Source organism: Pyrgilauda ruficollis, unplaced genomic scaffold, assembly GCF_017590135.1.
Source record: "Pyrgilauda ruficollis isolate IOZ18807 unplaced genomic scaffold, ASM1759013v1 scaffold3, whole genome shotgun sequence".
NCBI classification, from domain to species: domain Eukaryota; kingdom Metazoa; phylum Chordata; class Aves; order Passeriformes; family Passeridae; genus Pyrgilauda; species Pyrgilauda ruficollis.
In genome coordinates, this window is record NW_024524377.1 from 2,986,906 (window position 1) to 3,000,611 (window position 13,706).

The 13,706-nt window shown below is 36.8% G+C and overlaps 1 protein-coding gene across 1 annotated transcript in view; it reads left to right on the forward strand.

Annotated features, from left to right (window-relative positions):
- Positions 1-13,706, forward strand: part of LRP1B (LDL receptor related protein 1B) — a 288,470-nt gene that overhangs the window by 201,370 nt on the left and 73,394 nt on the right. The window contains exons 57-59 of the mRNA XM_041473230.1: positions 1,125-1,324; positions 11,651-11,839; positions 12,991-13,134. Of these exons, the coding sequence (XP_041329164.1) occupies positions 1,125-1,324; positions 11,651-11,839; positions 12,991-13,134 (533 nt within the window). The remainder of the gene's footprint in view (positions 1-1,124; positions 1,325-11,650; positions 11,840-12,990; positions 13,135-13,706) is intronic.

Here is a 13,706-nt window from a genome sequence, read left to right on the forward strand (position 1 = left end):
TCTCTCTCAGTGTTTCACACATTTTTAAACTATCTGTGCGAGAAACTGTTTTAATGTTTTGGAGATAGTACTTATTGAAGCAATTCAATTTGCATTATGTGGCTGTTAACAGCAAAAAAAGTTTTGAAATATGTGTCAAAAAAAAAAGAAGCAGATGCAATATCATATTTCTGATAAATTTAGTAATGATCCATTTATGCAGGATGTGAGATTCACAAAGTCCAGTTTGGCTGATGCTTCAAATTCTAAGGTATCAAGACTAAGCCTTTTAAATACACATTTTACTAGTCCATCATCAATTTAATAAAATCACATTTAGCATGGGGATTCTTATTCAAACCCTTTATATTCAGCACACCTATTTAGAGACAGGTCCAGAAAAATGAAAGATTTATCTGGAAGATGGAAATATTGTAAAGTAATTACTGATTTATTGTTGAGATCAACTAAATAATTTAAGCATTGAGTCACAGAATGGTTTGATTAAGAAGAGACTTAAAGATCATCCAGTTTCAAACCTCCAAGATGGACAGAGATGCCATTCACTATCCCAGGTTGCTCAAAGCCCCATCCAGCCTGGTCTTGGGCACTTCCAGGGATGGGGCAGCCACAACCTCTCTGGTCAATTATTGCTGCTGATGCCTTGTGTAGGCTGCCCTAGAACAGAGACCAGACAGAGCTGAAGAACAAAGTAGGGATTTATTAGAAGGCCTTCATGGATCCACCTTGGGCAGCACAAGAGCCCAGCTAGGGCTACACCCAAATGAACCAAAATGGTCACAAAATGCACAACCGGTCATGGGGTCCTTAATTTTGATAAGTTTTGGTCCATTTACGTATTAGAGTTAATTGTCCAATTATAGCTTTAGGTTATGAAGTCCCATCCTTCTTGTTTTTTTCCATTCCACTATTGTTTGTGCTCTTGGGCCTGAGATTTGGATCATTTGTCCGTTTGGTCCCCAGCTGGAGCAGGAATTGTTTTGTCTCCCTGCTCTGTGAAGAGAGCTCACCATCCTCTAATATGAAGCTCAAAAGTTCACACTAAAGCAGCACAGAAACTGAAACATAAAAAAGCTAAAACCTGAGGCATCACAGTTACTCAGCTGCTGTGTTTTGTACCACAGATACCTGTACTGGATCGATTGCTGTGAGTCCCCTCACATTGGCCGCGTTGGGATGGATGGATCCAGGCAGGCTGTGGTTATAGAAACACAGATATCCAGACCTATGGCTCTCACCATAGACTATGTCAACCACAGACTGTACTGGGCTGATGAGAATCACATTGAGTTTTCTGACATGGATGGATCTCACAGACATAAAGGTTGGTCAACACTTCAGTTGTTTGGTTTTTTTTTTCTTTTTGATGCTTTCCATGTTATATATAATTATATAAAAACTGTCCTTTCAAACTTTTTTCAAGATGATTTTTTTCCTTTTATCCATATTTTAAAATCTTCTTTTCATTTTTGTTTGGATATGAATAGTTTTCAAATGTGCAGTACTATGTGTTTGTGGGAAAAATGACAAATAGTAAAAGAAGCTCTAAGAACACACTCATTAATCTGAGGCACTCTTTCAATTTCATACTCTGGTGTATATAGTCACGTTCTTGTTTAAGTTACAAAATGAGTAAAAGTAGAAGGGATAGATCCTCTGTGCCATGTGTCAGAATAGGGGGCTAAAATCAGCCTTTTCTCCTACTTCAGAAAGCCTAGAAAAGCTATAAGTCTGCTCAGCATGAGGCCAATATATCAAATGTAATTTGGGGCTTTCCTGGTAGATGGGTGAAATAATAACTTTTGAAATACTTATGTAATGAACTAATCTTTATCCCTGTGTTTTGCTTCTCACCTGACAGGTAATTAAAAAGCTTGTGTCATTTATCTGTAAAGTATTCAAAAAGAAAATTCTACACTATGATGAATTGTTCTCATATTCCAATGGTATAATTAAAGATCTTTCATTTAAATTCAAATATATTAAATAGTATCAGTCTACTAAGTTTTTGTTGAGGTTTTATTTGAGACAAAATTGTTACCTGAGCTCCTTCCACAAGCTTTACCCAAACCTCAGCACTGCTATACTGCTGGTAAAACTTCATGGATCTGGGCTTTTTTAGGCTTTTGTCTCGTACTGGGTACCTTCAGGTCTTCTCCAAATCCAGTTGATGAAATAACTGCTTTATTTTTCTAGCCCTTACATTCATGAATTGTAGGTTATAAATACATCATGAATAATTCAACGGCAGTTGTCTGAGATGGGAGATTGGAGACACTCTAGCAGTAGCTACGAGAGCTGTAAACATTCCCATTAATTCTCAGCATAATGTCCATGGTTTTTTTGGGATAAACACCGGACAGTTGTAACCTGCTCACCTAAGCAGCACTCGCTCAGACATAGCCCCGAGCTGGATTCCTACTGACAGTCTGCTCTTCTGACAGAGGAAGCAAAGCTCCCTACTCCTCTTGATGCCATTCCCTGTGCTGCTATCCTTCTATTTTCATTCCCATAAAATTATCCTCTTACTCTTCTTTCTGCAACTTTCAAAGGAAAGAGTTAAATAATAGCCAGTGTGTCTCCCTTAGCCCTAAACTGTTGCGGTGGTCAAACCATTCACCATCTTCTCTTTCAGCCTGAGAGTTTCAGAATTTTTCTTTCCCTAAAAATGTCCTCCTGTTACTAAACTCAGGAGATAGCTGCAAAATTCCAGTCAGATCATCTTCAGTGTCCATTGCCTTGGTCTCCAGCCTGTGAGGTTCTCCTGCACAATTGGGTAAAATCAGTTTCAACTGCTTCATATCCACAGAGTTAATGTCTTCTCCTCAGGATGTCTGATCCTGGAGAAGAAGGAAATTTGTCACAATGCCACAGCAAATTTATCCAAATTTGGTACCAGTGAAGTATCTGAGGCAAGCTCCAAAAGCAATACTGACTTTGTGTAAAGCTGGTATCGTGCTGCTTTTGAGGACATGTCTCTTTGAAGTCCAGATGGTGTATAAATATTCAATCCATAAGAATTGAGCTTTGGGAGAAAGATCCTGAGGTATTTAAATGATGTGAAAGCAGATTTTTTTCCTTAGGCAATCATTGTGGAGGACGAGGTTGGAAGAGACCTCATGGATCACCTAGTCCAACCTCACAGATCACCTAGTTCAATCTTTTCTGGGAAAAGCATGGTCTAGATGACTCACAACCATGTCCAGCTGCATCTTAGAAGTGTCCAATCCACCATTTCCTTGGGAAGATATTCCAATATTCTCATTGTGAAAATTTTTCCTCTTGTCTGCAGTGGGAATCTTCCCAAGAGTAACCTGTTCCCATCACCCCTCACCTTTTCCATGTAAAAAGGGAATCTCCATTTCTTTGCAGCCCTCTTTAAAGGCCAGGATGTGGTAATGAGGTTTCTCTTCTCAAGAGTGAACAAACCCATTTCTCTCAGCCTTTGCTCTCATGGTGGCTTCCCAAGCCTTGGATCATCTTTGTGGCCCTTGTCTGGATCCTCTCCCACCTGCCCACACCTAATGCCTCTTGTCGCTTTCTGCTGTCAGGAGTTCCACTCAAAACATCGTTAACAAATGAAAATGAAGTTGTAGAAAAGTTTCTGTGGATTTAACGGAACAGTGATAGAATTCTTGGTGTCTGAAAGAGATGAAACAGCCCCGTGGGTGCTCCAAGGGGAGCTTTGGCAGTTTTGCAGAGTTCACACATAATGATCAATTTGCCTTTAATCAAAGTCTTTTCCCTTTCTTCCTGCTTTCTCTGGAACAACCAACCAAAAAAAAAAAATTAATTCCTTTGTGATTCAGCACAAGACTAGAAATATTTTGGACGATGAAATTTATCCATTGTAAAATAATTATTTTAATAGGGGAAACTCAGTGTTCAAGTTCAGTGTTTGGAACTGTGATCCCCCTTGGCCTTCTGATATCTGTAATCCACACTGATAAGCACTTAAATGAGAAAGATTAGGTTTTATCTCTTGTGATAACTGTGTTCCTTGAAGGCATGTTTTTCACATGGATTTCATGGTCTATTTTCCATTGTCATTTTGGACATTATGTATTGTCAAAGTTAACTAAGGGGGAGATGGTTGAGTTTGTTCTTATTCTTTGTGTTTTTGAATGGAGAAGGATAAAGGCACAGATATGGTGACCACAAAGACATTTTCATGGAGGAGAGGGAAAAGTCTGAACAGGAATGGTGTGAGTGATGAAATCTGAAGTGCTCCTAATGGCAAGCTAATCATTTTCTCTCCTGTTTCTGTGACCTCTGAGGATAAGGCTGGCTTGCTCTAAGGTTTTTTTCCTGAGACTATGATTTTTGGATTTTAAATTGTCTGTTACAAAATGTGTCAGAAAATGCCACAGGGATTTCAAAAGACCCAGCAAATAAGTTACTTGTAAGAATTAGTGGATTTCATATCATTAAGGGATGGTATGAGACAGTGTGCAGTGTTCTGTGCTCCACATCAGATAATTTAGGATAAACACAACAATCTTGGGCTAATTATTGACATGCTGTCTGCTAAACCAGGGAGTGTTTATTACATGCAATGAGAGCTTACATGTATTTAGATCTTGGTCTTAACATCTCTTCAACAAGTATGGGGTTTTTAAAATTTGTTTGTTTCTTCTGAACCTTAAAGCTTTTTGAGAGGAGCATCTGCTGCTTTTCTCTTGTAAAGCTCCTCTGCATTTCAACAGCAAAATTGTGTTTTATAATTGCCAAGAGACTCCTAGTAAGAATTTTGAAAACATGCTAACTAGGCCAGAAATCTTAGAGTGCTTGGGAGCTCTTCTTGGCGCTGGGGCAGCGATGACCTTGCTGAGCTGTTTGAAGTTTAATGTTTGGTTATATAAACTGTCTTTAGAGCTTAGCCAATTCAGCACTGCAGCATTCACAAATGTTATACCCTGTAAATGATTAAGCAAGTGTTGAAGCACTAATCTGGCTAAGCACTAAGCTGGTTTACTTATGTGAGCATTAAAAAAATAAATAAAAAAATTAAGAATTTGTCAGACTTAGCTGCTTTTTGTTCCCACAGTCCAGAGGAGATGCAGGCTTCACAGTTCCCTGGGTATCTGGTTGCTCCATGCAGGTTTTCCCAACCTTCAGGGCTCCTAAATCCCAGAGCTGCCTGCATTGCCCCATTCCCTTTGAAGATGAGCATTTTAGTAAAATGAAATTATTAAAGGGAAATCTGGCAGTCCAGTTTAAGAAGTACAGAAACTTCTCTGAGATTAGGCCTTAAACTGTGTCAGGTTTTTGGTTTATACTGAAAAAAAAAAAAAAAAAAAAAAAAAAAAAAAAAAAAGGGATTGTTTCGTCTCCCTACTCTGTGCAGAGAGCTCACCATCCCCTAATATGAAGCTCAGAACTGCACACTAAAGCAGCACAGAATCTGAAAAATAGAAGAGATAAAATCTGAGGCATCAAAGGTTGCCAACAGGTTGGTTTCTGTATATTCTGGTCTTGTGAAATATACTCAGATTAGATTATAAACTTCTGAAAATAGTTCACTATACTTGAAACTTCTCCATGAGCTGGACTTGTGACATCACAAATTTTAAGGGATGGGCATTACTTTCCATGCAGCTGCTCCTGTCAGGGTGCAATCAGGACAGAGAATATAAACCACAGATTGTCTGTTTTCTCCCTGTTCCAATGAACACAATAGAAAACAGGAGGATTTTGATCAAGGGAGTTGCAGTGTTTTACAGCTCCCATGGTTGCAGTAGAAGATAAATGAGATAAACCAAAGTGGCCCAGTGGTTTATGTCCTCACAGCTGGATGGTGGCAAGAGAGGGAAATATAAAAGAAGGAATAGCTTGGGGGGTATCTGGGAATGGGTATCAAAACCAAGACAGGAGTCTAAGGTGAGGGGCTGGCAGGCAGGTCAATCTGAAAATCACTAGCACAAACAATTGTTCCACTCAAATAGTGACTTGTGTATATTTGAGAGTAATTTATTACTGCTCTGTACTGCCATGGAGTAACTGGCATATAAACAGCTGCTCACAGTGAATTAAAGAAGGTAATAAAACATTTTAAAGTGGGACAATAAAATATTGCATTCCTAGTTTTTATCAATTGTTTTTATAGGCAGATTTTGAAAAATTTATGCATCTTTTCTTATGGTGTTGTTATATCTAATAGTGAGCTTTAATATCTCAAACACATGAATGCCTTAAGATGTTTATATTTAAGGCTAAATTTCCTGCTTCTTTAGTAATAGCAGTTTGGGGATGTATAACAAGTTCTGTGTGAGTTTGTTGTACTGAAATATTCTCTGTTTTCATTGTTTCAGTTGTGTTTTTATACTGGCAAAATATCCCACCACTGTATGCTAGGACTTTTATCTTCCATTCTTAACCCAGTCTGGATTTGTGATGTATATATTAATTTTGCAGAAAGAAATATTTATGCATGGACATGTTGTTAAAGATATGAGTAATAACATCCTATAACATCCTCTCTATATTTATAATTATATATATATATATAGTTTATATATAGACTTAATCTATATATTCCATTAATATTTTTTTTCTGTTCATTGAGTTTGACAGGTTTAGGTTTCTAAACCAAGTGTCAATTTAATAAATGTAATAATGATTATAAAATATCTTTAAAATACTGTATTTTAATGTAATATATAATGCAATGTAATATACTTAAATTTAATTATATCTGTCAGAACTGCACACTTTGTCACAAGCTTAATAGAGATAATCTTATTGTCATTATTCATTATTAATTTTATGGACTAAGCACTTCAAATTCTTTACCAAAGGGAATAAGCATCAGAAGTAAGTAGTATAGGAAATAAAAAAAGTATTGACTGTGTCTCAGAGAGGCTCCAAGTTGAATGTAAAATGAGATATATGAGATAAAAACAGCTACAAGGAAGTTCACTTGGCAAGAGGACAGTCGGGGCCAGGAATGCTGCAGAAGAGATCAGCAATCTCCAAGTTTATTTGGTTTTGTAGGTTTAATTGCTATTTTCTTATTAAGTGTTGTTCTTCCTTGATGCAATTTGCCTTTGGAGGGCTTGTAATCCTTCCTAGGAGATTACCACTGGTTCCATTTAGATCGAGATGTCAGTAGGCTTTTTATTTCTGTTTTATTGCAGTTCAGAAAATCAAGTTTCAGGGAGTGGAATTCAAAATAGTATAGCCTGTTTTTTCAGGTTGGGTCACCCATGTAAATTTTCTGTGTTTGGGTGCCAAAATTCTTGAACAGAAAACTGCTCTAATGCCACAGGGAGCTAGAAGTAATTTAAATTGTTGTTTAACAATAATTAATTACCTTTAGCAATGGCTTCCCAGCACTGGCTGGGTGAATTTTTGGGAAGAGCCTAACAGGAAACTTTCACCCCTTCTGTTTTTGTAATGTTTGCACAAGGGCAGGGCAAGGTTGCAGTCCCTTGTTTTTGGAAAGGGAAGGGACACATCTCTTTCTGTCTTGGAAGTGATCAACCATCTTCTGGACATGATAGGGCACTGATAATTTTGTTTTTGTCTTAGAAGGGGTCAACATTTGTCCTTTAAAGGACACTTTTTCTTGGTACATTGATTTTACCATCCGCCAGTGAAACCTTTTAAATTATTATTTGACTTATTGTATTTGCTTTTACTTATGGAAAAACTTCTGTTTCAATAAGAGCCAAGGGAGCTGGGCTTCACTTCTGTATGGCTTCAGGTTCTCTAGCTCAGGAATCCTAGATGGAATGATTTTCATTCCTGAAGTCTAATGAACATTTTTTTTATACTTAAGTAAATGTGCTCAGAAAATATAAGGGAAGCAGAGTTCACTTTTCAGAGAAAAGTAAACATTTGTATCACAAATATGACTTACAGCCTATGAATTTATATTCTTGGATCAAAATTGATACAAAATGCAGGAGAGAGCGAGACAGATATACTTTGAGTCTGTCATGTTTCTTATGTGTCTACATAACCATGTTCCCTCCTGTGGCTCTTCTCTTAAGTTCTTGCAGCACTTTATCTTCCTTTATTGTATTATATATTGTCATTTTTGTCTTCAAGTATCTAATAATTTTTATTTCCTACCACTTCTGATCTGTTACAAGCCTCCTCGTTTTTCCCTTTTATTACCTGCCTGTGTTTTTTCTTCCCATTTTCTGCAGCTTTCTGGAAGGTCTGTGCATTCCTTCTCCTTTCTGCCTCCTCTTTCTTGCCCCTTCTCTCATCTACCTGTGTGGTCAAGCCCTGTTTGGGATTAGCATTCAGTGTCAGAAAATCCATGATTTGTGGGTAAAATGAAACAACACTGGAGAATCAGAGTCGGCAAGTGTGTTGTTCCAGGTGTGTTGGAAGAGGAGGAATTGCAAGGAGCTTGCCCAGCTCTGAGAGGAGGAGGTTGTGGAGGAGAAAGGAATCACCAAAGTAAATTGTTTAGCTTTAACAGAATATGCTCCTTTCTTACTAATGGGTTTGAAATGGAATAAAATGTTTTCAAATAGCTGATGCAGAGGAAACAGAGGTGGTTTTTTATGGCTAACCTGCCTTTAATTTAAGCTCACACAAAATAATCTGGTTTTGCAGTGCTTGCCAAAGAAAGAGGAGCAATGAGTCTGCTTCTCCTGTTTAAAACTGCAATTCACACCACAGAGCTTGCTGTAGGGTTACTAATTAGTATTAATTAGGGTTAATAATTAGTATTATACATACAGTATTAGTACTGTATGTCATTTATGGTGAGATCAATCAGCTAAAGCTTTTTTGGAGTGACAGGAAATAATGAAAAAAGGAAGTGGGTGTTTCTTCTACTCCATACATTTCTAAAAAAATCAATATTCAGTGCCTGAAATTTTGGAAAGTGTGAAACACTGATGTCCTCAAAGGCAAAGACTAAAGAGTATGAGAGACTATTTTACTGCTCCATCAGATAATCAGATGTAAAAATGACCTCAGTTTTCTGTCCATTTTTGTTTGGTCATTCACAGTCAATGGGAACTGTAAATTCTGTAACCTCTTACATGTCAACAGTTTTGATGTTTTCTTGCTTATAACGTACTAAAAGGCAAAGAAGAATTGTATTCAGCTATGATGGAACTATTCCTTAAACAATAAAGTAAGTCAGAATTGGTGGTCACTCAATGCCTGATTTCAGAAAACTCTCTCAGGCTTTACAGGTTCATTTTCTACAAGAAAATGCATTGAGTTTTATGGTCAGCTTAGAAGAAATTTTTGTAAGTTTTTCTGTTACGTAATTATTACTAATACTTCTTTTATAAGAATTTTATATTTTTATGGTCAGTGTAGAAATTTTGTCAGAAATAGTTGTCCAGTGATTCTGTAGTTATATTCTATTTTACTTCAAATGGATTTTCCTTTCCATATATGTGTACTATTCATTGCTTTCTTAATTGATTTTTTAATAACCTTGTTTCACAACAAAATACATTTAGCTTTTACAGCTTTAAATGGTGCAACTTTGTGTTGATTGTGACCTAATGAAAAGTTAATGCCCATTAAAATTACAGAGTTGCTCAGAAGTAAAAATAGTGACAGGACAAACTGAAACCTGAATCCCTGAATGCTAAACCATTGACAGTTTCAACTTTATACCTATAAATGGTAATAAAAGGAAACCCAATTTTTAGAAAGAAATATATTTTGTCATTCTTCTTTTAAAGAACATGAAGAGAGTCTAATAGTTGTTGCATTGTTCCTGATAAGGTCGGTTTATTTTTAAGAAGTTTAAAAGAGTTAAGCTTTTAAACCTGGTACTTTCACAATTTAATTTTCTTTAAATAAAAGAAAATTGTACTTGAGTCAATGAACAATGTTCTTTTGTGCAGTGTTCTAACTGTAATATTTAATATTTTGTGCCACACACTTAACTTGGCTTTCCTGTTAATGCAGTGTGATGGGACAATTCAGGCAGTGTATGGTAATCTCCTTTAGCTCGTGAATGTAAAGTTTCATCTGGATTTTGATGTATATCTAATCCAATGAAGGCAAGATAAATTGTCTGGCTACCCACAAACATCCACAAAATCAAAGAATAAGCATTTATTCATATATCTATGCTTAGGATATGGGGTTTGCTTCCTGGATATCCAAAATAAGGATGACTATTAGGTGTATTTTACATTGGTTGGTAATAATAAAGATGATGAAATCAAAATAATTTTTTCTATTTAAATCTCTTCATGTATGTTAATGCTTTTATATGCCCTTTTATTCTGATTTTGAACTTAATTTTGATCAGAAAAAGAGAAAACAGATAAAATAGGACATTTTTTGTCTTTAGAGAGACTGGAGTGGGATCTTTGATATCTTTAATTTGGTGCCAAAAGTAGAAGCAAGGGTCATAATTTTTAGGAACCAATACTATCTCAGAACTGAAGCAAAAATATAATAATTAGTTTTATGGAAAGCTTCGGTGCCTCATTCAGGGCAGCAGCTTCTGCTGTCTCATCCTGCTTCTCCTGCCAGCCTGGTTTGTATTTCTCATTGGAAACATCACACAATGTTTCCAATCACAGAAATTATAAGAGCTTTTCTTGTACCTACCATGTATGGAACTGTGACAAAGCTGCCTCTGCAATGAGGATTCAGATTAAATTTGCCAAGATTTCTTTGGACTTTGACTGATTTCTTGGAAATGGTCTGAAGCTCTTTCAAAAATATCATATTCTTATTTCAGTGTGATAGATGTGGTTCATGGAGACATATAAGAAGGGAAAATGATTTCAGGCCTAAGCAGCAAGGTCTCCTTGACCAGAGGGCAGCATGCCCTGCACTGGAGCTCAGTACAGGGAGGAGTACTGGAGAGAAAATTGAATTTTCTAAGTTGTTGTTCCATATACTCAGTAGCAGTCATCAGATCTCAGTGAGCTATAAAATGTCCCAACAGGAATTTGAGATTTGCCTACACTGTGTCAACACTTTTCAGGTAAAAAAATGCAGAAGACAAGGTAAAGGTGTTAAAGATGTGCTAGTTAAATGTGACAGCTGCTCTGCCTTTTCACCTTTATCAGTTGTTAGGTGATTCAGCAACAAAAGATTATCATTTACAAATTAATTATTGTGGTCGGATATTCTCCTGTGACATCTATGATTGCTACTATTGATGTTTAAAGGAGGAAAAAAGAAAGGTGGCATTCAGTTACTGCTTACCAAGAACAAATACTTCAGGTTAAGGAGTGTACTGAAGGATAAAGAATGCTCCAAAGCTTTTTCTCCCTTTTGTCCTTCCATCATTTTTCAAATAATGGTGGCTCATAATTTTGTGATACTGTAGCTATGGACTATCATCATCACTTTGTTGATTTTTCTAATTTTTTTTTTGTGTGTGTGTGGTTGGTGATGCTAGAAATATTCAATAATCCCTCTTACTGCAATGATTATTTCAATGCCAATGTTTTGTTATTTTTCCTGTCTCTCTTGTCAGTACATTTTGATGAAATAAAATGCTATAAATTGTATGAAAGGGTATTAAACAGAGCATCAGGAGATGTATATGTTATGTTCTGGAAGTTTTCTATTAACTTTTATTCCAGTAAAAGAGCCAATTTATGTTGCTTATACAAAGAGTAGGAAAAGTTACAGTGGGGAATATTTTAACTGGCACTTTCCCAAGGGTGAACATTAATCTGAGCATCTCTCCTTCCAGTCCCTAATCAAGACATCCCAGGGGTGATTGCACTGACATTGTTTGAGGACTACATCTACTGGACAGACGGGAAAACCAAATCCCTCAGCCGTGCCCACAAAACCTCTGGCTCGGACAGGCTCTCCCTGATTAACTCGTGGCACACCATCACAGACATCCAGGTGTATCATTCTTACAGGCAGCCTGATGGTAATTATCCTGTCTCTGCTTTCCAAGCAGCACATGGATGTATTTAACTGAGTAGCCATGTGCTGAGGTACTGCATGCTCATCTATCTGCAATGATTGTTTCTGTTCTGTTTCAGATTGTGGAAATTTTCAAATTTTTGCTTTTAAACATAAATCTGTGATTAATGTTTTAAGCACATCCAGTATTAAATACATCTAACAAAACTTGTTCAGTGGAGCGATAATTTATGTGCTTAAAAATTAACCCAAATACTGGCAGAAAGTAAGGAGCTGTTAAGTTGCATTACAGTACAAGTTACTATTTTTTTAAGAGAGGAACAGAGTGTTATGAAAACTTTTAACCTGTTTCTTTGAAAGTGTTAATATTGCTGAAGAATACTGCTAGACTGAGGGAATGTCAGAGAATGTGAGTGGTATGATTGTGTCTTAGCTGCTGATATCACTGAATCTGAATTGTACCTGAATGCTATTTGGCAATTGACCTAGATAAGCTAATTTTTCTCTCATTATAAAAAAAAGGAGAGCTTTTTTTCATTTAATATACAAGTTTTGTAAAATTAACAGCCAAAAAATTATCAATGCATCAGTGCCTCAAGCAGCTGATTTGCAGAAAAAAACACTCCACAACTTGTAAAAGTTGTGGTTGGTATGATTTATCTTAGCATTGGACACATGTGGGTTAGCTTCCTTTAAAGGACATGTGTACCTCCAAAAATTCCTGAGTCTATTTTATCCCCCAGCCTGTTGCACATGCATAAAAGACATATGCATATGTATTAAACTGTCTTATCAATTTTTATGAGCCTGCACGGTTCTTCAGTCACATACCTGTAATGTGGTGCTTTTAACCCAGATTCAGTATTTCTGTCTGCTTTAGCCCCAAGGTCGGTGGGGCCCATCTTTATCTCTCTTCAGCTTGGATGCTTGCATTCTTTTCTAAGTAGCTTTGAATCTCCATTGGTTTATCTGCAGAGAATCTCTGTTTCTTTTTTTTCGAGCACAAGTTAACAGACTGAACAAGTTCAAACAGCAGACTCCAACTAAATCCAAAATTGGCTTCTACCTTAAATTTCTAAGCCCCTGTCTCACAGCGGAGCTGATTTTCCTAAACTGCGCCATTCCTGCTTATAAATAAATAAATAAATGGATGGACAAATGTCAACATGAAATCTTTTACTCCTGCTGGCCTTTCCTCTTTGCAGTTCCGTTGCAAAACCGACAAATGCATCCCGTTCTGGTGGAAGTGTGACACAGTGGATGACTGCGGGGACGGCTCCGACGAACCCGCCGAGTGCCGTGAGTGCGCGCCGGCTCTGGGATCTTGCTCCGTCACCAGGGCCCAAGCCAAATAGAACACTTTATAAATAAGTTTAGGAAGAGGATTTTTATGGACATTTCTGTTTGCAGCACTGCTTTGTGCTCCTTGGTCTCGGAGTCTTTTAAGATCTTTGGAAAATCATACATGTTTTTTGTCTTTCAAACCTTTACTTCATCCCGGTTACGTTTTCACTAAAGATTTTAATTTTGAGGTTCTGGGATTCTTTGCATGAACACAAAGTTCTGACAGGTTTATTTGGCTTTTTTTTTTTTTTCTGTGTAATAATAATGTGGGATTCTAATATCATTTGCTTGTGTTTTGTTGCAATTGTAGGCATTTAGATGCACATTCTTCAGTGCAGTTTTCTGAGCAATAACAATATTCTCCCTTTTATCCTTGCCTTCCTTCCTTAAGCTTATACTTGAAAAAAAATGCTCTGTATGTTCTACAATCTTCTGGTTAATTAACAATTAATTCGATTTTTTTGTTGTTTTGTTTTGAAATCCCTCACCCCTATTTTTACAATTTTATAATTAGTTCTCTTCTCCTG